Here is a 27,308-nt window from a genome sequence, read left to right on the forward strand (position 1 = left end):
TCGAGTCTGCTCTGCCATTTGATCAAGGCTGGTATATTTCTCAACTCCATTCTCCTGCCTTCCCACCATCACCCTTGATCCCTTTAACAATCGACAGCCAATCTCTGTCTTAAATACACTCAATGACTTGACCTCCACAGCCCTCTACACCTCTGGCCAAGGAAGTTCCTCCTCATCTCAGTTCTAAAAGGTTGTCCCTTCATTCTAAGGCCATGCCCTCGGCCCCTAGTCTCTCCTATTAGTGGAAACATCTTCTCCATGTCTACTCTGTCCAGGCCTCTCAATATTCTGGAAGTTTCAATCAGATCTCACCTCCATCCAACCCCCACCCCTCCCAAAACTGTAATCTGACTAAACTCAATCAAATACAGACCCAGAGTCCTCAAACAGTCCTCGTATGACAAGCTATTTGTCCCCAGGATGGGGCCCACAACTACTCACAATGCTAATGACACATGGTGATCAACTTAACAGGGCTGCCCTTGCAACAACGATGCTTGTTTTTAATTCATTCACAGCACATGAACATCACTGGCAAGACCTGCATTTCTTGCCCATTCCCAGTGGCCCAGAGGGCAGTTAAGAGTCAACCACATTGCTGTGGGCCTGGAGTCACATGTAGGCCTGAACAGGTAAGGATGACAGTTTCCTTCCCTAAAGAACATTAGTGAACCAGATGGGTTTTCCAACAATCGATTCACAGCCATCATTTAGATTCTTAATTCCAGATATTTATTAAATTCAAATTACATCAACTGCCACAAGGGGATTTGAACCCAGGTCCCCAGAATGTTATCTGGATCTACAGTCCATGAAAATACCATCTGGCCATTGCCTCTCCACATGAAAACTGTTACTACAAGGTGAACAGTGAAGATGCAGTAAGAGAATGATAGCAAGGCATGTGTGGCAGAACAGAACAGATGTTAAAGAATTGGAGAAAGCTTGAGTAAAGCATCAGGGCTAGCAGAGAACAGTTGGGCTGAATGATAATATCATATAATTCTCAGTACCCAGATTTATAACATATCTCTTTTTGTTTGTCCCTGGATTTTGGTTCTGCTGGAGCTTGTTAAAAATGTAACGTTCTCCCTGGCTCACCTCACAGGAGCAGTGCTGGGCATAACATGCGAAAAGAAAATTTCCCTCAGCTCCATTATCTTTCTGACAGATAACACATTGCGTGGCTGAGGAGAAAAAGTACAAAAGACGACTCGTGAACTCGGGAGGGTTAGTGGCAAAGCCAGCTTTAGCACATTAATAATTTTCAAGCTAGAGGTTCATTTGTCAAGATAAAGTGGGCCTGTCAAGGTTTCCGGGCTGCTGATAACTCTTTCTACAAGGAAAGTTCTGTGCTGGAAATGTAAATCCATGGTGAAGTAAACAGCCCAGCAAGTAAGGGAAAAAAAAACACAATTCCCGCTTGACTGAGCTTCTACATGGAGAAAGTGAGGACTGCAGATGCTGGAGTCCTGAAGAAGGGCTCATGCCCGAAACGTTGACTCTCCTCCTCCTTGAATGCTGCCTGACCTGCTGCGCTTTTCCAGCAACACATTTTCAGCTCTGAGCTTCTACATGGCCTTTCTTTTTCAGAAACCCAAGACTGTTGAATCTAACTGGGCTTGCCTTCTTCAGGCTGCTTATACCTGACTTGATCCAGTTTTCATGGGTGGGGTACTTGACATAACAGAGATAACAGGGATTGGAAGAATTAGGGGATTGTTTTTTGACCAGCATGGATACAGTGGGCTGAAGGGCCTTGTGTTATGCTGTTGATCTCTATGACTATATAGCTCAAGGTAGAATGGGCGGCATGGTGGCTCAGTGGTTAGCACTACTGGCTCACAACACCAGGGACCCAGGTTCAATTCCCACCTCAGGGAACTGCCTGGGTCATTCTCCCCATGAAGGCATTCCCACTGTGACTGTGAGGGTTAACTCTGCGTGCTCTGGCTTCCTCCCACAATCCAAAGATTATGCAGGCTAGGTGAATTGACCAAGTTAAATTGCCCACAGTGTTAGGTGCATGAGTCAGGGGTGGATATAAGGTAGGGGAACAAGCCTGAGTGGGTTACTCTTTGGAGGGTTGGTGTGGACTTGTTGGGCCAAAGGGCCTGTTTCTGTACTATAGGGAATCTAATCTAGAAACCACTAGATCTACCTGCAAATCAGGCTGGGAAAATGACCAACATAAAATACTTTCTCCTGGTTCAGAGTGCCTGCTCCAGCTCACTCAAAGTCTTGGCCCTGACCCATTACCTTGAGCTATGATCAGCAACTATTCCAAAGTAGCAATTTTGAATAAATGCAATATTTGTTGAGAATGTCCTGCAAAGTGAAGCATCATCAGCAACGGTGGTCCCTTGCAGATGGAGATGACTCACTTCCCCTCTCAGGGTGAGCCTGTAGGTGGCTGTACAGACCAACGTGACTACTGCAGGCTGGGGGCAGATGGTGGTCATGGGAAGGGTGGGTGGTGTTTCTCTCGCTCTTTTCGCCTGGCGTCCGCTATTTCCCGACGGCAAGTCTCGAGGTGCTCAATTTCACTTTGGACGGACTTGGGCCAGTGATTCCCAGGTGTTTGTGGGAATGCCACGTTCAGCCAGGGAGGCCTTGAGGGTATCATTGAAACACTTCCTCAGTCTACCTGGGACTCACCTGCCGTTTCGGAGCTGGGAGCACTTGCATGGGGACAAAATAAAATTAAAGGATCACTGCAGGGGATGAGCAGGAGCAGACCTTCCAAGGTTTGGTTGCCTCAGGTTAGCCTTCAGGCTGGTCCATGGCTGTCGGTCACAATACACCCTCAGCCTCAACCTTTCTTTTTGCTGCATTTTGACACTAACCCTCCTTTAGTACAGTCCTTACTCAGACATACAGTGTGTTTTCAGAAAGATAACGAAGTTGAGGGTAATGATCTCATGCATCATGCTGACCTTGTGCTTTGGAGATGAGCTAAGGAGAATGCTACATTCTGAAAAAAAATGAGTGTATGTGAAATCCAAGGTATACAAAACGACAGGTGCTAAAGAACAAAGAACAATACAGCACAAGAACAGACCCTTCGGCCCTCCAAGCCTGCGCTGACACATTTTGCCCTTCCACACTAAAACTGTCTTCACTTGCAGGATCTGTATCCCTCTATTCCCTTTGTGGTCTTGTATTGATTCAGGTGTTTCTTGAATGCTACTAAAGAACAAGTTCCAATGGCCATCATTAGTCCCTTAATTACAGATTTTTATAACTTGAACCCAGGTCCCCAGAACATTACCTGGGGCTTTGGATTAATAGTTCAGAATGTATTGCTGGAAAAACACGAGTAAAAAATGAGGTCTGCAGATGCTGGAGATCACAGCTGCAAATGTGTTGCTGGTCAAAGCACAGCAGGTCAGGCAGCATCTCAGGAATAGAGAATTCGACGTTTCGAGCATAAGCCCTTCATCAGGAATCCCCTCACCAGGAATGGTTTCCATTGCAACTATGTTGCAGTGGAGAAGTTGAAGTGAGTACCACTGATTCATTTAAAGAAAAGCTAGAGAAACACATGCAATAGAAACAAATAAAAAAAATGTTGATGGGATGGGCTTAAGAAGGAATGGGAAGAAACTTGGATGAAGCTTAAATACTGGCATAGGAATCCTGATGAAGGGCTTATGCTCGAAATGTCGAATTCTCTATTCCTGAGATGCTGCCTGGCCTGCTGTGCTGGAAAAACACAGCAGGTCAGGCAGCATCAAAGGAGCAGGAAAAGCGACGTTTCAGGCCGGAGCACTCGAAATGTCAATTCTCCTGCTCCTCAGATGCTACCTGACCTGCTGCGCCTTTCCAGCAACACACTCTCAACTCTGATCTCCAGCATCTGCAGACCTCACTGTCTCTACTTTGGAATAATAGTCTAACCATTTTACCATTAGAAAAAAGTGGGGATTGCAGATGCTGGAGATCAGAGTTGAGTGTGAGGGGCTGGAAAAGCACAGCTGGCCAGGCAGCATCCAGGGAACAGGAGAGTCGATGTTCCAAGCATAAGCCCTTCATCAGGATTCCTATGCCAGTATTTAAGCTTCATCCAAGTTTCTTCCCATTCCTTCTTAAGCCCATCCCATCAACATTTTTTTTATTTGTTTCTATTGCATGTGTTTCTCTAGCTTTTCTTTAAATGAATCAGTGGTACTCACTTCAACTCATCCACTGCAACATAGTTGCAATGGAAACCATTCCTGGTGAGTTTTAATATCCAACAAAAAGTTTGAATAAGATTTATATCTTTTGTGTACCCATTAGTTTGATGTGAAATGAGATATGGGATTTAAAACCTTTCCAAACTTAGTGAGTCATGCTTCCTTAAAATAAATGAGCCATAGTTCCCTGCTCCTGCACTCTCAAACTTGCCCATGGGTGAAGAATCATAGGCTAATGACACTACAGAGATCCCTCCCCCCCAACTCCCCCAAACCGCTGCTGATCCATTGAGGCTTTAAAGGAAAAGGAGTCATGTTTTATTAAGTCATGAGTTATGAGTGCCACAGACTAAGCAGTATTTATTGCACATCCCTCAATGCTCAGGAAAATAAGATGGTGTGTAACCTGAGAGTCATAGACTTGTTCAGCACAGAAACCGACCCTTCGGTCCAACTTGTCTATACCAACCAGATATCCTAAATTAATCTAGTCCCATTTGCCAGCATTTAGCCCATATCCCTCTCAATCCTTCCTATTCATACACCCATCCAGATTACTTTTAAATGTTGAAATTGTACCAGCCTCCATCAATTCTGATGGCAGCTCATTTCATACGTGCACCACCTTCTGTGTGAATAAGTTGCCCTTTAGGTCCCTTTTTGAATCTTTCCCCTGTCATCTTAAACCTATGCCCTCGAGTTAAATAATGTATGCCCAGGGAAAAGACCTTGTCTATTTATCCTATCCACACCCTTCATGATTTTATAAACCTTAACCCTTGCAAGTTTAACAACATATTTCCTATAGCAGGGAGACAGGAATTGAACTGCTACAGTCCTTAGGATGTAGGGACACCCACAGTGCTATTTCGAAAGGGATTCCAGAATGTCACTCCAACGGCAGTGAAGGAATTCCAAGTCTACGTAGTGTGTGTGGTTCAGAGGGGAACTTGCAGGTGTTCGTGTTTCTGGAATGAAGTAGGCAGGGAAAGTTATTTGAGGAAGAGACCTCCAAAGAGTGATCATTTGGTCAAGAATTTTCAAACTGATAGAGAACTATGACTGGATTGGATTCCATTATCACAATGTCACTCCACAGTTTAATTCACATACTCCAAGATTCTCTGAAGTGGGAGTATGAATTCCAATAAAGAACATAAAAGCTGGAAAAGCCCAGCTGGTCTAAAACATTTGAGGAGCCATAAACAAAGTTAGAGAGGAGAATCACATAAACATCATATTATACTCAAAGCAGAATTAGTTATTCTTTCTCCATGGATGCTGTTCAATCAGCCGGGTTTCTCCAACATATTCTGTTTTAATTTCAGATCCCCAGAGCTCAAGAAAGAGAAGCATTAGCTGTCAAATAAAACCCTTCATATTTTAATATGAAGAATGTATGATAAGGATGAGTGGTTTATTCTGAATTAAAAAAAAACTTCTAAGCATCTATTGCAGACTTTGTTGAATTCATTCACTGCATTCACATTAATTCAGCTGCATAATCCCTTGTGAAAGTAAGCATCTCATTCAAGAGCTTAAGAGTTTTAAAAAAACAAAGTAATGGAATTCATGAAAGTAAAGTAATGTAAATCCTGGAGTTTTGAAATTAACAGTTCTCTGTTCTCTTCCTAAGTTAGTTTACGTACCTGTCAATTTTCCTTCCCACCGATCCACACCTCCCTCTCCACCGACTAATCACGGTCACCACCCCTACCTGCACTGACCTATCGCTATTCCACCTACCTTCTCCACTCCCCAACCCCCCCCCTCCCCCCACATTTATCTCTCATCCCCCTTCCTCCTCTACATTCCTGATGAAGGGCTTATGCCTTGAGTCTCCTGATCTTCGGATGTGCCTGACCGGCTGTGCTTTTCTAGCGCCACACTTTTTGACCCTACCACATTACAGCCAGAGACACAGAGAGAGAGAGAGAGAGAGAGAGAGAGTGTGTGTGTGTGTGTCTGTGGGATTATTTTTCAGGTGTGTTTGTGCATGCATCTGTGGGTTTGTTTTACAGGTGTGTGTGTGTGTGTGTGTTGTACAAGTGGGTGGGGGAGTGTTTGTCTGTGTGTGTGGCAGAGTAGTATTAGGGAGCAATTGTCCCATCAAGAAGAGAGGGTGTTGTATCAAGCTCTATTCACCTTGTGGAGAGCGGACTGGTGAGCTCATTGGCAAACTGCACCTTTAAAGCCCCGACTTATCAGAAGTTAGTGGCCATGAATTCTGGCAGGTTCTTCGTCCCACAGTTTGATGCTGGAGGGCTAGTCTTGGGGAGGTGGGGGAGTTTCAGTTAGCTCAGTTGGCTGGGTGGCTGATTTGTGATGCAGAGTGATGCCAACAGCACGGCCTCCATTCTCGCATCAGCTGAGATTGCCATAAAGGACTTTCCTCTTCAATCTTCCCAGCCCTCAGGTTAAACCACTGCCGGTGTAGTCTCTCTAATGAGACAGCAGCTCTCTGGTCTGGTAGATTTATGGCAACTTTACTTTGGGGGATTTAATGGCCAGTAATTTTCTTTGGCATCATGAGGAAGGGGGGTGCTGCAGTAAGAGAAATGCTAGTGAAGTTGGAGGTAAGGTCTGGGGGGAATTAAACAAATTGGCATTCAGAGCCATCCCTTCCCTGGGTTGGCCCCAGACTGAGGACCTCACAAATCATAGAATCCCAACAGTGCAGAAACAGGTCCTTCAGCCCAACAAGTCCACGATCCTCTGAAGAATATCCTACCCAAAACCTTTCCCTACCCTGTTTCTCGACATTAACTCCTCACGAACACATCCATGAACACAATGAGCAAATCTAGCATGGCCAATTCAATAGACAACAGACAATAGGCCATCTGCCTTTCGAGCCTGTACCACCATTCAATATGATCATGGGTAATCACCCTTAATCAGTATCCTGTTCCTGCCTTATCTCCATAACCCTTGATTCCACTATCCTTGAGAGCTCTATCCAACTCTTTGTTAAATGAATCCAGAGAATCCAGAGCCTCCACTGCTTTCTGGGGCAGAGCATTCCACATAGCCACCACTCTCTGGGTGAAGAAGTTTCTCCTTATCTCTGTCCTAAATGATCTACCCCGTATTTTTAAGCTGTGTCCTCTGGTTCAGCACTCACCCATCAGCGGAAACATGTTTCCTGCCTCCAGAGTGTCCAATCCTTTAATAATCTTATACGTCTCAATCAGATCCCCTCTCAATCTTCTAAACTCAAGGGTATACAAGCCCAGTCACTCCAGTCTTTCAGTGTAAGGTAGTCCCGCCATTCCAGGAATTGACCTCGTGAACCTACGTTGCACTCCCTCAATAGCCAGAATCTCTTTCCTCAAATTTGGAGACCAGAACTGCACACAGTACTCCAGGTATGGTCTCACCAGGGCCCTGTACAGCTGCAGAAGAGCCTCTTTGCTTCTATACTCAATCCCTCTTGTTATGAAGGCCAGCATGCTATTAGCCTTCTTCACTACCTGCTGTACCTGCATGCTTACCTTCATTGACTGGTGTACAAGAACACCCAGATCTCTTTATACTGCCCCTTTACCTACATTGATTCCATTTAGGTAGTAATCTGCCTTCCTGTTCTTGCCACCAAAGTGGATAACCATACATTTATCCACATTAAACTACATCTGCCATGCATCTTACCACTCACCTAACTTGTCCAGGTCACCCTGTAATCTCCTAACATCCTTCTCACATTTCACCCTGCCATCCAGCCTAGTATCATCAGTAAATTTGCTAATGTTATTACTAATACCATCTTCTATATCATTAATATATATTGTAAAAAACTGCGGTCCCAGCACTGATCGCTGCAGTACCCCACTGGTCACTGCCTGCCATGGAGCTGTTTATCACTACTCTTTGTTTCCTATCTGCCAACCAACTTTCAATCCAAGTTAGTACTTTGCCCCCAATACCATGCGCCCTAATTTTCCTCACTAATCTCCTATGTGGGACTTTATCGAAAGCTTTTTGAAAGTCCAGATACGCTACATCTACTGGATCTCCCTCATCCACCTTCAGAGTTACATCCTCAATTTACCAAAACTATACATCTTTGGATTGTGGGAAGAAACCAGAGCACCCGGAGGGAATCCACACAGACACAGGGAGAATGTGCAAACTCCACACAGACAGTCGCCCAATGATGGAATTGAACTCAGGTCTCTGGCACTGTGAGGCAGCAGTGCTAACCACTGAGCCTCCATGCCACCCCTGTCCAGAAACCAACCACGTTTTTTGCTTGCGAGGAAAGGATGTAATTTGTATTTCATTTCATGATGGGCTGAATGGCCTACTTCTGCTCCTATGACATATGGTCTTATGGGCATGTAGAAAGCTGAAGCCCATGTCTGGCTGATTATTTACCATGAAACAGCTTTGAATGTCTAGTACATCCAACAAATTCCCAATGGCACCTTTCACCAAGTACTTTGTGAGGTGATGCAAAGGTTGGGGGGCGGGGGGGGCTGTCATTGCCTCTCCAGGCACAACGCACCCAATGACTCGCCCTTCTCACCACCTCTGCGGAGGGAAAAATTGCTCCTAGTATCTGATGGGATCTCTCCCCATTCCACAAGTGTGCGACAGAGGAGTGGGAAACTAAACCTGGGTACGTGCTTATACAAAGGAGACTAAAATGGGATGAGGAAGAAGTTGCCTAAGGTATACTGAGAACAATGACTATGTGGTGGAACTTTTGAAGAACAGTGGAGGACATTCACAGCAATTGTTTTTCCACTGGCCAGTGAAACTAAAATCAGGGGGCATAGCCTCAAGTAGTGGGGGGGGGCGGGGGTGCAGATTCAGGACTGAGTTGAGGTGGAACGTCTTCATCCAAAGGGTTGTGAATCTGTGGAATTCCCTGCTCAGTGAAGCAGTTGAGGCTACCTTGTTGAATGTTCTTAAGGCAAAGATAGATAGATTTTGAATATTAAAGGAATTAAGGGTTATGGTGAACGGGTGGGTAAGTTGAGAGGTCAGCCATGTTCTTATTGAATGGTGGAGCAGGCTTGATGGGCCAGATGGCTTACTCCTGCTCCTATTTCTTATGCTCTTATGTTCTTACGTTCGTACATCTAGGACATTAACATAGTGTACATTTCCTCCAATTAATAAGAAACTAAAGCAGTGAAGGTAGTCACGATTGAAATGTAGCTGACCTGTTCTGTACCATACTCATCACCATCCAATCAGCAGGATACACATTCTTGCCAATCAGGTCTTTGAACATGATGAAGGTCTCCATCAGAAAGTCCTGTGGACACAGAAATCAGAGTCAGACACATGACCTGAGGACAGGTCTACATTACTTAACAATTCAACAAGTCAGTCTTTGCAGTGAAGTATTTTAACTCAATAATACATTGAATGAATCACTTGAACAATACTTCCCCAGTATCTCAAACAATTAAATTCAGCATCAGGAGGAAATGAGACCAAAGGGGTAACATCAAACTCATGTGGTAGAGTGTGGCTCCCTGTATCAAGTGAGAGAGTTACCAGTGGGCATAGAGTTACACTCGTTGGCAAAAAGGGAAAATAAGGACAAATTTCTTCACAGAAATAATGAAGTTTTTTTTATTATATTAGATTCTCTATAGTGTGGAAACAGGCCTTTTGGCCCAACAAGCCCACACCAACCCTCCGAAAAGTAACCCACTCAGACCCTTTTCCCTCTGACTAATGCACCCAACACTATGGCAATTTAGTGGGCAATTCACCTAACCTGCACATCTTTGGACTGTGGAAGGAAACCGGAGCACCCAGAGAAGACCCATGCAGACAGGGGGAGAATGTGCAAACTCCACACAGACAGTTGCCAGAGGTTGGAATCGAACCTTGGTCCCTGGCGCTGTTAGGCAGCAGTGCTCACTACTGAGCTCCTGTGCTGCCACACATAAAATCATTTAAATAACAACTTAGATTAGATTCCCTACAGTATGGAAACACACTGACCCTTTGAAGAGTAACCCACTCAGACCCATTCCCCTACCATACATTTACCTTGACTAATGCACTTAACCCTATGGGCAATTTAACACGGCCAATTCACCTGACCTGCACATCAAAGGAAACCCACACAGACACAGGGAGAATGTGCAAACTCCACACAGACAGTCACCCGAGGCAGGAATCGAACCTGGCCCCTGGCACTGTGAGGTAACAGTGCTAACCACTGAGCCACTGCACCACCCCTGAAGGAACCTGCACAGACTCAGGGAGAATGTGCAAACTCCACACAGACATTCTCCCGAGGCAGGACTCAAACCTGGGCCCCTGGCACTGTGAGGTGACAGTGCTAACCACTGAGCCACCCCTGGAGATCTGGAGTACACTACCTGAAGTGCGAATAGAATCAAGTTCCACAACAAGGCAACTGGATGTGTTCTTGAGGAGGAACAATCTGCAGGATTATCCAGGAAAAGGTCAGTATTTGGGAACCAGCCAAAGCAGATTCTTTCAAAGGACCATCATAGACCCAATGGGCTGAATGGCCTATTCCCATATTCTTACAGGGATTGACAATGTAGATGCAGGAAGAATCCCCTGGTTAGTGGGGCTGGGATCAATTTCAGAATAGGAGACTTAGGACTAAAATGAGAAGGATTTCTTTTTGCTCAGATGGTGGTGAATCTTTGGAATTCTCCAGCCCAGAGGACCGTGGGTTCAATACAGACAATGACAGGGATTTTTAATTATGTGTATGTCTTGGCTAGGCCAATATTTACTGCCCATCCCCAGTTGCCCAGAGCTAGTAAAGAGTCAACCACAGTGCCATAGTCTGGAATCACATGTAGGTCAGACTTGGTAAGGATGACATATTTTCTTCCCTGAAGGGCATTAGTGAATGAGATGTGTCTTTTCAACAATTGATAATGGTTACATTGTCACCATTAGGTCAACTTTTTAATTTGAGGTTTATTCTTAATTAAGTTCAAAACTTGCTTGCCTTTATTGGTCAGTGCATTGAGTATAGGAGTTGGGAGGTCATGATGCGGCTGTACAGGACATTGGTTTGATCACTTTTGGAATATTGTGTGCAGTTCTGCTTTCCTAACTATAGGAAGGAGGTTGTGAAAGTTGAAAGGTGTAGAAAACATTTATAAGGATATTGCCAGGGTTGGAGGGCTTGAGCTATAGGGAGAGGCTGAACAAGCTGGGGCTATTTTCTCTGAAGTGTCAGAGGCTGAGGGGTGACAATAAAATCATGGGGAGCATGAATAGGGTGAAAAGACAAGGCCTTTTCCCTGGGCTAGATGAGTACTAACTAGAGGTCATACGTTTAGGTGAGAGGAGAAAATTTTAAAAGAGACCTAAGGGGAAAATTTTTCATATAGAGGGTGGTGCGTGTATGCAATGAGTTGTCAGAGGAAGTGGTGGTGGCTGGTACACTAACAACATTTAGAAAGTATCAGGATACATGGTTTAGAGGGATATGGGCCAAATGCTGGCAAATGGGACGAGGTTAGGTTAGGATATCTGGTCGGACATGGACAAGGTGGACTGAAGAGTCTGTTTCCATGCTGGACACCTCTATGACTCTATGACTATGTCATAGTAGGATTTGAACTCATGTCACCAGAGCATTAGAAACAGAATCAGAAATTGCTGGAAAAATTCAGCAAGTCTGGCAGCATCCATGGAGAGAGAAACAGAGTTAATGTATCAGTATAGCAGCATCTGCATTTTTTTGTTTTGTTTACACCAGACCAATAGCTTCCAAATTAGGTCAGCAACAATCCCACTAGGGGCTACCTCCTCGAGTTAAAAGAACAAAGAACAAAGAAAATTTACAGCCCAGGAACGGGTCCTTTGGCCCTCCAAGCCTGAGCCGATCCAAATCCACTGTCTAAATCTATTGCCCAATTCCTAAGCATCTGTATCCCTCTGCTCCCCACCTACTCATGCATCTGAAATGAATCTACTGTGCCTGCCTCTACTACCTCTGCTGGCAACCTGTTCCAGGCACCTGCCAGCCATGCCAATGGCCATTACATGCTGACTCTGGAGCTGCTGTGATTTGGACCTTGAAGCCTAAAGCATATTCAATAGTAAATTACAACGGGACCTGAAATGTACGCAGTTAAGTAGCAAATAAAAAGCATTGGATTCATTGCAAAATTGACACATTTCATAGAGCCCGTCCAGGCATGTTGCTTAGTAAGTTAGGAACTTAGTAAGTTCCTGCAGCCCACCTTGTTGATGGTCTGTACTGTTGCTCCTCAGCATCTGTGGTGGAGCGAGTGGATGTTTGTGGGTGTGATGTCTTCAACTGTCCCACCTGTCCATTTTCCTTCCCACCTACTACCTTCCGCTCTTTCCCAGCTACCTTCACCCCCGCCCAATGCAACCTCTTATTTATCTCTCAGCCCTCATCCCTACCCCTCACATTCCTGATAAAGGGCCTTTGCCCGGAACGTCGACTCTCCTGTTCCTCGGATGCTGCCTGACCTGTTGTGCTTTTCCAGTGCCACACTTTTCGACTCTGACTCTCCAGCATCTGCAGTCCCTCACTTTCTCCTCCACACTTTTCGACTTCCAGGTAAGAAGGTTGTTATGGTCAGGTTGTTGTAATGTCTTTTGAATGTTGTTGGAGTTACACTTATCCAGGTATGTATGCTATATTCCATCATAATCCTGATTTGTGCCTTTTAGATGGTTTGGGACTCAGGAAGTGAGTAACTCAATGCAGTATTCTTGTAGCCATTGAATTCATATGGCTATTGAAAGTTTAGTTTCTGGTCCATAGTTAATAATGGGTGAGTCTATGATGGTAATGCCACAGAATGTCAAGGGTTACTGGTTAGATTCTCTCTCTCATTGGAGATGATGATGGAATGCAGGTTCATAGCTCCTTGAAAGTGGAGTCGTAGGTAGATAGGATAGTGAAGAAGGCATTTGGTATGCTTTCCTTTATTGGTCAGAGTATTGAGTACAGGAGTTGGGAAGTCATGTTGTGGCTGTACAGGACATTGGTTAGGCCACTGTTGGAATATTGCGTGCAATTCTGGTCTCCTTCCTATCGGAAAGATGTTGTGAAACTTGAAAAGGTTCAGAAAAGATTTACAAGGATGTTGGCAGGGTTGGAGGGTTTGAGCTATAGGGAGAGGTTGAATAGGCTAGGGCTGTTTTCCCTGGAGCGTCGGAGGCTGAGGGGTGGCCTTATAGAGATTTATAAAATTATGAGGGGCATGGATAGGATAAATAGACAAAGTCTTTTCCCTGGGGGTCGGGGTGTCCAGAACTAGAGGGCACACGTTTAGGGTGAGAGGAGAAAGGTTAAAAGAGACCTACAGGGCAACTTTTTCATGCAGAGGATGGTACGTGTATGGAATGAGCTGCCGGAGGAAGTGGTGGAGGCTGGTACAATTCAACATTTAAAAGGCATCTGGATGGGTATATGAATAGGAATAGTTTGGAGGGATATGGGCCAGGTGCTGGCATGTGGGACTAGATTGGGTTGGGATATCTGGTCGGCATGGACAGGTTGGACCAAAGGGTCTGTTTCCATGCTGTACATCTCTATGACTCTATGACTCAATGATCATTGGCTGGCAGTTTTCTGGCAAAAATGTTACTTGCCACTTTTCAGCCCAAGCCTGGATTTTGTCCAGGTCTTGCTGCATTTGGATATGGACTGCTTCGAACTGCGTATGGTGCTGAACATTGTGTAAAGATAAGCAAACACAACCACTTCTGACCTGATGATAGAGGGAAGGTTATTGATGATACAATTGAAGATGGTTAGAACCAAAAACAGAAATCGCTGGAAAACCTCAGCAGGTCTGGCAGCATCTGGGGAAAGACGTCAGAGTTAACGTTTCAGGTCAACCTTGAAGATGTTCTGCTCCTCTCTCCGATGACATTTCAATTCCAATCATTTTTCCTGTCTTAACTCTGATTTCTCCCCCCCCACACATGCTGTCAGATCTGCTGAGTTTTTTCCAGTAGCTTCTGGTTTTGTTTCTGGTTCACAGCATCCATAGTTCTTTCAGTTTTTATTTAGTATTTAACTCACTGCCACTACTCTTTTAGGCACGGCCACCGTGAAGAAATTCTGCTCCTCTCTCTCTCTGATGGGATTTCCATTCTAATCATTTTTCTTGTCCACCTACTGCACATAACCCGACATTTTCCGAGCTACCATCAGTTCTGAGAAAGAGTCATTCGACCCGAAACGTTAACTCCGCTTACTCTCCACAGATGTTGCCAGACCTCCTGAGCTCTTCCAGCAATTCATGATTTTCAGTATCCGCAGTCCTTTTGGTTTTATGAAGGGGGTCGGGCCTCGGACACTACACTGAGCAATTCCATCAGAGGTGCCCGGAACTGAGATGACTGACCTCCAACAACCTAAACAAGCTTCCTTTGTGCCAGGTACGACTCCAACCAGCAGAGACCTTTTCCCCTTAATTCCCACTGACTCAGTTTGCTAGGGCTTGCTCAGTCAAAGATAATCTTGATGTCAACGGCTGTAACTCTGACCTGTCTTGTGTGGACAGAGGAGGTTGATGACTAAGAAATGGGCAAATGGCCGAAGAACATTCGTCATCCAAGTCTGCAGTGGGAGATTACCAATTTAATCAAATTGTCAAGGGTTGCAATGGAACCATAGTCCAGTGTAATAGATCCTTCAGGACAGGGAGGAGGACAACATCTGAAAATAATGAGATGAATCTGAATCGTGTGCAAAGAACGGTCAGTGATTTTGACTCAAAGTTACTTTTTGATGGATGTCTCAGAGGTTCTGTATTAGTTCTTGGGAGTGACCCATATTAAATGTTGAAAACAAGAAAAGACACACCATAGGAACTGTTTGTCTATTTTTCACTTCCATTTGCTTTTGGGGACTGAATGTCTTTGGTTAATTTTAGCAGCACTTGAACATTTGTATAAATAGGTGCAACGCAGGGATCAACTGAAATGTAATTTACAAAAGAAAAGCCTTTCCACTTTCAAAAGGCTGATATAATAAAGTTGAGATTGCCTTGTTCACACTAAACTGCGGCATCTGTGGGAGAGTTACTGTCACCATCAGCGGATGGAAGATTGAGTCACACAAAAGGACTGCAGCCACTGATCGGAATTTCCCTCCTCTCCCAGGCTCCTTAAAACCCACAGATGTCTGCAAGTGCTTAGCTCCTTGATGGAGGATGCGACTCTTCAGAGTCTGGCTCACAGACATCACTGCCATCCATTGCTCAGTTGGTAATCATTTCAATCTAGAATTTGTGGGTTAAAATCTCACTCCAAAGTCAAGGTGAAATATTCCAGTGCCATGCGAGGGATTTTTCATCTGGGATTCTTTATTCATCCTTGGGATGTCAGCATCTCTCGCAAGGCCTCCTTAATTGTACTGAAAAGGCTGGTGCTGAGCTGCCTTCTTCAATTGGAACAGTATTTGGGGATGGGGGTGGGGGAGGGTGTTGAAGGAGTTCCAGGATTTTGAGAGAGCACCACTGAAAGAACAGCAACACTTTCTAAATCAGGATGTTGGGTGGTTTGGAGGGAAACCTGCAGATGGTGGTGTCCCCATTTATCTGCTGCGCTTGCCCTTCCAGGTGGTAGTTGCTGGGGGCTTTGGAACTTTCTCAAAATAATCATGATGATTTTCTACAGTACACCTGATAAGTGGTAGACACTGCTGCTCTCTTGTGTGTTGAGAGATTGAATGCTAGCTGATACACTAACAATCAAGCTGGCTGCTTTCTCTTGGATGCTCCCTTGAGTGTTCTTGCAGCTGCACTCATCCAGACAAGTGAGGAGTATTCCATCACACTCCTGATTTGTGCCTTGTAGATGGTGGACTGGCTCTGGGGAGTCAGTTCAGCCCAGGCCAGGTCTGCTTGGCCAAATGAATGTAAATGATCCCATGGCACTTATCAAAAAAAGAGCACAGAAGTTTCCTTAGGCACCCTGACAATCATTTATCCCTCAAGTAACATCAGTAACAGAGACTGACATGGACTTTGCAATGATAATGATTGTAATGACAATCTCCAGATTGCCTCTTTAGCTAAATATCCTGTCACTCCTGCTGTTCTGAAATCTTCTCTCTTGGTACCAACAAAACCCTCTCACCTTAAACTTATGCCCTCTAGTTTGGACTCCCCTACTCCCCTTGTCTATTCATCCTACCCATGCCCCTCATGATTTTATAAACCTCTATGAGGTCATCCCTCAATCTCCGACACTCCAGGGAAAGTAGCCCCAGCATATTCAGCCTCTCCCTATAGCTCACACCCTCCAACCTTGGTAGCATCCCCGTAAATCTTTTCACAACCTTTCAAGTTTCACAACAGCCTTCCTATAGGAGACCAGAATTAAATACTGTATTCCATAAGTGGCCTAACCAATGTCCTTCCTGTACAGCTACAACATGACATCCCAACTCCTATACTCAGTGCACTGACCAATGAATGCAAGCATACCAAATGCCTTTTTCACTATCCTATCTACCTGCAACTCCCCTTTCAAGGAATTGTGCACCTGCACTCCAAGATCTCTTTGTTCAGCAACACTCCCTAGGGCCTTACCATTACCTGTATCAGTCCTGCCCTGGTTTGTCTTCCCAAACTGAACTGCCCACATTTATTCTAATTAAACTCTATCTGCCTTTCCTCAGTCCATTGGCTCATCTGATCAAGGTACTATTGTACTTCTTGGCTGTCCACTACACCTCCAATTTTGGTATCATCTACAAACTTACTAACCATGCCTCTTAATTTCACATCCAAATCATTTAGATAAATTATGAAAAGCAGTGGATCCAGCACAAATCCTTGTGGTACACAGGCGTCCCGTCCAAAAAGCAACCCTCTACAACCACCCTCTGGCTCTTCAAGCTAGTTTTGTATCCAATTAGCTACCTTCTCCTAGATTCCATGTGATCTAACCTTACTCACCAGTAAATCATGCAGAATCTCCTTTAAACATTCCCCCTTTCACCTTAAACCTGTGCCCCCAAGTGTTTGATATTTCTACTCTTGGAAAAAGACTCCAACTGTCCACTTTGTCCACGCCTCTCATAATTTTCTACATATAAAATCATATATACATATACTATATGTCAAAGTCAATAAATTCAGAAGTATACTTCCATCAGGTTGTCTTCAACTCTGAAGGTCTTGCTAAAACATAATAGCACAGTGGCTCACAGTGAGAGGGACCTGGGTTCAATTCCATCCTTGGGATACTCTCAATAAAGAATTTGCACACTCTCCCCGTGTCTGTATGGGTTTCCTCTGGGTGCTCTAGTGTCTTCCCAAAGTCCAAAGATGTACAGGTTCGATGGATTGGCCATCCTAAATTGTCTATAGTGTCTAGGGATGAGCAGGCGAGGTGCATTAGCCATGGAAAAAAGTGGGGTTATAGTAAAGTAACAACAAAGGGCAGAATGATCTTCCTTCTGAAAGAGTCATAGAAATGTGGTCCGACTCATCCATGCCACCAGATATCCCTACCCAATTTAAGTCCTACCTGCCAGCACTCGGCCCATATCCCTCCAAATCCTTCCTATTCACATACCCATCCAAATGCCTAATAAATGTTTCAATCTTACCAGCCTCACCACTTCGTCTGGCAGCTCATTCCATACACGTACCACCCTCTGACTGAAAAGGTTGCCCCTTAGGTGTCTTATATATCTTCCCCCTCTCACCCTAAACCTATGCCCTCTAGTTCTGGACTACCCCACCTCAGGGAAATGACTTTGCCTCTTTACCCTATCCATGCCCCTCATGAATTTATAAGCCTCTATAACGTCACCCTTCAGCCTCTGACACTCCGGGGAAAACAGCCCCAGCCTAATTAGGGTGCATGGTATTGGGGGCAAAGTACTAACTTGGATTGAAAGTTGGTTGACTGATAGGAAACAAAGAGTAGTGATAAAGGGCTCCATTTCGGAATGGCAGGCAGTGACCAGTGGGGTATCGCAGGGATCAGCACTGGGACCGCAGCTTTTTACAATATATATTAATGATATAGAAGATGATATTAGTAATAACATTAGCAAATTTGCTGATGATACTAAGCTGGGTGGCAGGGTGAAATGTGATGAGGATGTTAGGAGATTACAGGGTGACCTGGACAAGTTAGGTGAGTGGTCAGATGCATGGCAGATGTAGTTTAATGTGGATAAATGTACTTTGGTGGCAAGAACAGGAAGGCAGATTACTACCTAAATGCAATCAATTTAGGTAAAGGGGCAGTATAAAGAGATCTGGGTGTTCTTGTACACCAGTCAATGAAGGTAAATACGCAGGTACAGCTGGTAGTGAGGACTGCTAATAGCCTTCATAACAAGAGGGATTGAGTATAGAAGCAAAGAGGTTCTTCTGCAGCTGTACAGGGCCCTGGTGAGACCACACCTGGAGTATTGTGTGCAGTTCTGGTCTCCAAATTTGAGGAAAGAGATTCTGGCTATTGAGGGAGTGCAGCGTAGGTTCATGAGGTCAATTCCTGGAATGGCAGGATAACCTTACACTGAAAGACTGGAGCGACTGGGCTTGTATACCCTTAAGTTTAGAAGACTGAGAGGGGATCTGATTGAGACATATAAGATTATGAGTAAAAAATGAGGTCTGCAGATGCTGGAGATCACAGCTGCAAATGTGTTGCTGGTCAAAGCACAGCAGGTTAGGCAGCATCTCAGGAATAGAGAATTCGACGTTTCGAGCATAAGCCCTTCATCAGGAATTCCTGATGAAGGGCTTATGCTCGAAACGTCGAATTCTCTATTCCTGAGATGCTGCCTAACCTGCTGTGCTTTGACCAGCAACACATTTGCACATATAAGATTATTAAAGGATTGGACACCCTGGAGAGAGGAATCATGTTTCCACTGATGGGTGAGTGCCGAACTAGAGGACACAGCTTAAAAATATGGGGTAGACCATTTAGGACAGAGATGAGGAAAAACTTCTTCATCCAGAGAGTGGTGGCTGTGTGGAATGCTCTGCCCAGAGGGCAGTGGAGGCCCAGTCTCTGGATTCATTTAAGAAAGAGTTGGATAGTGCTCTCAAGGATTGTGGAATCAAGGGTTATGGAGATAAGGCAGGAACAGGACACTGATTCAGGATGCTCAGCCATGATCATATTGAATGGTGGTGCAGGCTTGAAGGGCAGAATGGCCTACTCCTGCACCTATTGTCTATCCAGCCTCTCCCGATAGTTCAAAACCTCCAACCCTGGCAACGTCCTTGTAAATCTTTTCTGAACCCTCTCAAGTTTCACAACATCTTTCCAATAGGAAGGCAACCAGAATTGTACGCAATATTCCAACAGTGGCCTAACCAATGTCCTGTACAGCCTCAACATGACCTCCCAACTCCTGTACTCAATACTCTGACCAATAAGGGAAAGCATACCAAACGCCTCCTTGACTATCCTATCGACCTGCCACCCCACTTTCAAGGAGCTATGAACCTGCACCCCAAGGTCTCTTTGTCTGTGCTGCTACACTGAGTCAAAGCATCATTGTAGTTGTTTCAGGTGTGAGGCAGAAAGAAATCCTTTTTGTCAATAGCTTTTCATTTGTGTGTTCAGGGATTGCCTCTTATCTTCCTGAATGAAATTACTTCTTGATTTTCATCGAGGCTGTGCAAATAGCAAGACGTTATCGCAAATTGTCCAAATATTGCAATGGATTTTATTTTTTGGCAATAAGTTCCCAGTGGACTGGAACTGAATAGATTGTTTAAGAGATTATGAGGTTTCCCTGATAGGCTGCATTTAATAACGCACTTCACATTCAATTAAGTACCTCTGAAGTGTAAATCAAAAACAAAACGTGAGGTGCTTCATTTTGGAAAAGCAGATCAGAGCAGCTCTCTGATATGGGGAGTGTTGCTGAACAAAGAGACCTTGGAGTGCAGGTTCATAGCTCCTTGAAAGTGGAGTCACATGTCGATAGGATAGTGAAGAAGGCATTTGGTATGCTTTCCTTTATTGGTCAGAGTATTGAGTACAGGAGTTGGGAGGTCATGTTGCGGCTGTACAAGACTTTGGTTCCGCCACTTTTGGAATGCATGCAATTCTGGTCTCCTTCCTATTGAAAGGATGTTGTGAAACTTGAAAGGGTTCAGAAAGATTTACAAGGATGTTTGGGGATTTGAGCTACAGGGAGAGGCTGAATAAACTGGTGCTGTTTTCCCTGGAGCATCAGAGGCTGAGGAGTGACCTTATGGAGGTTTATAAAATCATGAGGGGCATGGATAGGATAAATAGACAAAGTCTATTTCCTGGAGTGGAGGAGTCCAGAACTAGAGGGCATAGCTTTACGGTGAGAGGGGAAAGATATAAAATAAACCTAAGGGGCAACTTTTTCACACGGAGGGTGGTACATATATGGAATGAGCTGCCAGAGGAAGTGGTGGAGACTGGCAAGATTAAAACATTTGTTAGGCATTTGGATGGGTATATGAATAGGAAGGCTTGAGAAGGATATGGGCCAAGTGCTGGCAAATGGGACTAGATTAGGTTAGAATATCTGGTTGGCATGGATGAGTTGGACCGAAGAGTCTGTTTCCGTGCTGTACATCTCGATGACTCTATGACTCTGAAATACCTTGGACACAGGAAATCTGAAATATAAACATAAAATGCTGGAAAATATTTGGCAGCTCCAGCAGTGTCAGTGGAGAGAGAAACAGTTAAAGTTTCAGGCTTGTAACTTTGAGTCGGAGCTTTTGAAGTGTGGCCAGTGTTGCAGTGTAGGACTTTCCAGCCAGCGGTGAAGTCAGGGGGCTGTCCATTGACAAGGAGCTACAAAAATTCATGGCCAGTAGTGACACGCACATCCCGTGCTCAAAGAAAAGCTCTCCACGAGACATAGTGGCCTTGTATTGTGGATATCCCTTTCCCATAGCAGTTTCCACTTTGCCTCATGTCAAGAGATTGACAGTGTGCAAAATCAGAGAGTCCAGCAACCAAGGATCCAATCAGATCGAAGTAATTGAACAGACAGCAAGTCCTCAGGAAGTTGAAATCAATTAACTCCTTTCATTTCTGATTTAACTTCCCAGATAATGAAGTAAGCGATTATGATTCGATTCAGGTAAGATCTAAAGTAAGTGTTTTAAATCAAAAGAGTTGTTTTTTATTATCAGAGTAAAATATGGCTGTTTTTAATTATAATGGAGCTGTTGAATCAATGCTGCTCCTCACTTGTACAAAGCCCTGAGTGTGCAGGAATTCAATGTGCATCATCAAGAGTTGGTTTGGGCAGCAGCACTCTGTTTGAGCTGGTCTGAAAGGGACGTAGTTGATGCACGGGGTGAAAGAACCAACAAGAGGAAACAACTGTTTTGACCTCATCCTCACCAGTTTATTTATCGTAGATGCACCTATCCATGATGATAACATCATGCAGTCCTGGAGGAGACAAATTCACATCTCCAGGATGGAGAATACTCTCTGTCATCATGTATGGCACTATCATTGTGTTAAATAGATTAGACTGTGAACATATCTACTGGCTTTAAACGAGGAAACTGTACATAGCCCAGCATATCTCCCACTAATCCATTACTATCAAGCCAGGAAATCAATCCTGGTTTCAATGAAGAGTACAGGAAGGCAGGCCGGGAGCAGCACCAGGCATGCTAAAAACAAAGGTGTCAACTTGGTAAAGCTATCAAATGGGACTACTTGTGTGTCAAACAGCATAAGCAGCAAATGATGGACCGAGCTATGCAATTAGCTGCTTCATCAATTATCTTTCCTCCATTGTAAGGTCAGTAATGAGTTGGTTGTTAGCCTTACCCAATGTTCAATACCATATGCATCTTCACAGATATTGATGCAGTCCATGTCCAAATGCAGCAAGACCTGGACAATATCCAGGTTTGGACTGAAAAGTGGCAAGTAGCAGTCAAATCACATGAGTGCCAGACAATGAATTAAATTATCACCCCTCAACATTCAATAGTGTTACCATCACTGAGTGCCCCACTATCAACATCCTGATGTTTACCGCTGACCAGAAACTGAACTGGACACACAACACAGCAACAATAAGAGCTGGTCAGAGATGGGGAGTAGGAGAGAACAGTGGTTAACATTGCTGCTTTACAGCGCCAGGGACCCGGGTTCGATTCCAGTCTCAGGTGACTGTCTGTGTGGAGTTTGTACATTCTCCTCTTGTCTGTGCGGGTTCCCTCCAGGTGCTCTGGTTTCCTCACACAAACCAAAGATGTGCAGGTTAGGTGAATTGGCCATACTAAATTGCCCATCCTGTTCAGGGTTGTGGAGGTTAAGTGCATTAGTCAGGGTAAATATCAGGTAACAGGATAGGGGCATGGGTCTGGCTTGGTTACTCTTCGGAGGATCGGTATGGACTTGTTGGGCCGAAGGGCCTGTTTCCACACTATAGGGATTCTATGATTCTATGAATACAGCAGTCAGTGACTCTCCTCATAACTCCCCAAAGTCTGTCCATTATCTACAGCAAAAGTATGACAGAATGCTTCCCAATTACCTGAATGATTGCACTTCCAGTAATACTCAAGAAGTCAAACAGGACAAAGCAGCCCATTGATTACCACCACATCCACAAATATTGAGTCCCACCAATACGAACATTCAGTAGCAGCAGTGTGTCCTATCTACACTTGCACTACAAACAAAAGTCACCAAAGCTCCTTAGACATCATCTTCCAAATCCACATCCACTTCCATCAAGGAGGACTGGTGCAGAACACCATCACCATTATGGATGTGCAGATACATGCAAGTTCTCCTCCAAATGACACACCATCCTGACCTGGAACTATATCACTGTTCCTTCACTCCTTGTGGTAGAAAATCCTGGAACTCCCTTTCTAACAGCATTATGGAAATACCAACAAAACATCAACTGCAGCGGTTCAGGAAGGACGTTCACTACCATCTTCTCATGCCCAATTCGGAATGGGCAATATGTGGAGTTTGCACATTCTCTCCGTGTCTGCGTGGGTTTCCTCCGGGTGCTCCGGTTTCCTCCCACAGTCCAAAGATGTGCGGGTCAGGTGAATTGGCCATGCTAAATTGCCCGTAGTGTTAGGTAAGAGGTAAAATGTAGGGGTATGGGTGGGTTGCGCTTCGGTGGGTCGGTGTGGACTTGTTGGGCCGAAGGGCCTGTTTCCACACTGTAAGTAATCTAATCTAATATCCTGGCCTACCCGACAATGCACACAATCCACAAACAAGTAAAAGGAAACTTGAAGTAAAAAGATAATTTCATCAATACCTCACGTGAAATTTTGGGGTCTTGCTGTGCCAATTGGTTGCTTCATTTCCTGTTTGATAACAGGGGAGGTGATAGTGCATTTTGGCCTAGTGCTATTATCACTGGGCTGTTAATCCAAAGAGGATTCGCATCGTGATGTCTGCAGCGGGGCTTATGCTCGAAACGTTGGCTCTTCTGCTCCTCAGATGCTGCCTGACTGGCTGTGCTTTTCCAGCACCACACTTTTTGACTTTAATCCAAAGGCCCAGGTAAGGTTCAAATTCTGCCATGGCAGATGATGGAATTTGAATTCAATAAGAATCTGTAATTAAAAGTCTAATGTCCTTTAGTAGACCAGATGGATTCAGCCAACAATCAACGGTCATCATTAGACTCTTAATTACAGATTTTTAGGGAAGGATACTGCCATCTTTACTAGGTCTGGCCTTTTTATGAGTCTGGCCTATCGGTTCACAGTAATGTGGTTGACTCTTAACTGACCTCTGGGCAACTAGGGAGAGGCAATAAATGTTGGCCTGGTCAGTGTCAACTGTGTATGAAAAAAAAAACAGATTACACTTCTAAAGTGTTTCATTGACCAGAAAATGCTTGAGATGTGCTGAGGTTGTGAAAAAGATGCGACATAAATGTAAGTGTTTCCTTCAAATGGACAGGAACTGCATCCCACTGATTATGGAGGTGATACTCAGTTCTGTTATGAGGTTTGGAAAGGTTTTACCCAACCCAGTGCTCGACATAAAGATAACACTCCTCTTGCTTGGCAATGAAAAGACCATTGAATTGACAAATTTCCAGTTCTTAGTTGATAGCTACTCATTAAGACAAAAGATCAGGGTTTTCAGCCTTAGTCCATAGCCCTGAGTATAAAACCAAGGTTGGCAGTCCAGTGCAGAACCAATAGCACTGGAAGTGCTGTTTTCTGGATTCTAGACTGCTTCATCTCACCATAATCCCAGTGCCAAAGAAAACTCAGGCAGCATGCCTCAATGACTACCACCCAGTGGTTCTGACCTCCATCAATATAAGGTGTTTCAAGAGATTAGTCATGGCTCACAACAACTCCAGCCTCCGAGCCTACCTTGATACCATGCAATTTGCCTTCCATCGCAACAGCTCCATGCAGACACCATCTCCCTTGCCCTACACTCAACACTGGAACATCTGGACAACAAGGTCACCTATTGGCTACAGCTCCACAATCAACACTATAATTCCAACTAAACTCCGAGACCTAGGTCTCTGCTCCATCGTCTACAACTGGATCCTCGACTTTCTGACTCACAGACAGTAATCAGTGAGAATAGACAACAATGCCTCCTCTATCATAACCATTAACACTGAGGCTGCGTATTCATCCCCCCCACTATACTCCTTATACACTCACAACTGTGTGGCCAAATTCCATCTCCAACTCCATTTACAAGTTTGATGATGACCCCATTGTTGTAGGCTGCATCTCAATGACAAGACAATATTCAGGAAAGAGATAACACGTTTGGTGACATGTGTGGACACGCTTGGTAATAATCTCTCTCTCTCAAAGTCAGCAAAGTGAAGGAGCTGGTCATTGACTTCAGGAAGCAGATTGGAGGGCATTGTCTGCATCAATGCTGTTGAGGTGGAGATGATCAAAAGCGTCAAATTCATGGGAGTGATGATCACCAATCATCTGTCCTGGTCCACCCATGTTGATGTGACAGTCAAGAACCCACAAAATGTCTGTACTTTCTCAGGGGGCTAAGGAAATTCAGCATGTCCACAAAAGATGTTCAATAGAACGCATCTCAAACGAAGGCTATAGTTTAGTCATTGAGGAACATTGAAAAATAGGAGCAGGAGTTGACCATTCAGCCCTTCAGTCTTTTCCATCATTTTACATTAGGGCTGATTGTGTATATGAGTGTTATTTCCCCATATTATCCCCTTATGTCATTAGTATCTAGATTCCCTTACGTCATTAGTATCTAGAAATCTATTTACCTCTCTCTTAAAAATACTAAGTGACTGAGCCTCCACAGCCCTCTTGGATAGAGAATTCCCAAGACTTATGACCCTCTCAGAGATACGGTTCCTTCCCATCTTAGTCCTAGATAGCTTTTCCCTTATACTGAGACTGCATCACCACCTTTAGAAATTCCAGCCACTGGAAGTACTCTTTCTGCATTCATCCTGTCCAGTCTGTAAGAATTTTGAAATGGTTCTTTTAATTCACACATAGAATGTGTACATCACTGCTAGGGTAGCAATTATTACTCATTAATTGGATGGATCTGGAGTCACTTTGGGCAGAGTGGGTGAGGATAACTGATTTCCTTCCCTAAAGGATATTTGTGAACTAGAATAGTTTTTATAATAATCTTCAGTGGTTATAAATCTGTCATTGAATTCAACTTTCAACAGAATGTTAGTCTGGGTTATTAGAGCTTATGGCCGAAATGTCGAATCTCCTGTTCCTTGGATGCTGCCTGACCTGCTGCGCTTTTCCAGCAACACATTTTCAGCTCTGATCTCCAGCATCTGCAGACCTCACTTTCTCCAGTCTGGGTTATGAGCCCAGTAACATTATGTTGAGGTTGTACGGCATGTTGGTGAGACCCCTTCTGGAGTACTGTGTCCAGTTCTGATTGCCCTGCTTTCGGAAAGATATTATTAAGCTTGAGAGGGTTCCAAAAAGTTTTACCAGGATGATGCCAGCAATGGAAGGTTTGAGTTATGAGGAGAGGCTGGATAGCCTGGAACTGTTTTCACTGGAATGTAGGAGGTTGAGGGGTGACTTTATCGAGGTTTATAAAATCATAAGGGGTGGAGATAAGGTGAATAGCAGTGTCTTTTCCCTAGGGTGGGCAATTTCAAGACTTGTGGGACATATTTTCAAGGTGAGGGGAGAAAAATTTTAACAAAGGGTTTTTTTTACACAGACTGTAAATGTGTGGAATGAACTTCCAGGGGAAGTGGTGGATGTAGGTACAGTTACAATGTTTAAAAGATGTTTAGTGAAGTTCATGACTAAGAGGATTGGAGGGATATGGGCTAAGCACAGGAAGATGGGACTAGTTTAGTTTGGGATTATGGTCGGCGTGGACTGTTGGATTGGAGGGTCTGTTTCTGTGCTGTATGACACTGTGATATTACCATTATACTGCATCGCACCTCCACCTTTGGCTCAGCACCGATTATTGTGTTGACTTCAGTCAATTCTATGAAGCCATGAATTTCTATGCCAAACAAGCACCTTAAAAGGCAAGCTGTTGCTGCAGTTGTTGAGATCAGTGATGAACTCACATTGAAACAAATCTTGGGCTTCCAAAAGTTCTAAATTGGAGAAAGGCCAATTTTGACGGTATTAGGCAAGAATTTTCGAAAGCTGATTGGAGGCAGATGTTCGCAGGTTAAGGGACGGCTGGAAAATGGGAAGCCTTCAGAAATGAGATAACCAGAATCCAGAGAAAGTGTATTCCTGTCAGGGTGAAAGGGAAGGCTGGTAGATATAGGGAATGCTGGATGACTAAAGAAATTGAGGGTTAGATAAGAAAAAGAAGGAAGCATATGTCAAGTATAGACAGGGTAGATCGAGTGAATCCTTAGAGTATAAAGAAAGTAGGAGTATACTTAAGAGGGAAATCAGGAGAGCAAAATGGGGACATGAGATAGCTTTGGCAAATAGGATTAAGGAGAATCCAAAGGGGTTTTACAAATATATTAAGGACAAAAAGGTAACTAGGGAGAGGATAGGGCCCTTCAAAGATCAGCAAGGTGGCCTTTGTGTGGAGCCATAGAAAATGGGGGAGATACTAAATGAATATTTTGCATTAGTATTTACTGTGGAAAAGGATATGGAAGATGTAGACTGTAGGGAAATAGATGGTGACATCTTGCAAAATGTCCACATT

The 27,308-nt window shown here is 44.2% G+C and overlaps 1 protein-coding gene across 2 annotated transcripts in view; it reads right to left on the reverse strand.

Moving 5' to 3' along the window:
* LOC132824791 (dedicator of cytokinesis protein 2-like) overlaps positions 1 to 27,308 on the reverse strand; it is a 1,235,709-nt gene that overhangs the window by 436,895 nt on the left and 771,506 nt on the right. For both annotated transcript variants that reach the window (XM_060839646.1, XM_060839560.1), the window contains exon 29: positions 9,350 to 9,444. In XM_060839646.1, the coding sequence (XP_060695629.1) occupies positions 9,350 to 9,444 (95 nt within the window). The remainder of the gene's footprint in view (positions 1 to 9,349; positions 9,445 to 27,308) is intronic.

The sequence above is a fragment of the Hemiscyllium ocellatum genome, chromosome 1, assembly GCF_020745735.1.
Source record: "Hemiscyllium ocellatum isolate sHemOce1 chromosome 1, sHemOce1.pat.X.cur, whole genome shotgun sequence".
NCBI classification, from domain to species: Eukaryota; Metazoa; Chordata; class Chondrichthyes; order Orectolobiformes; family Hemiscylliidae; genus Hemiscyllium; species Hemiscyllium ocellatum.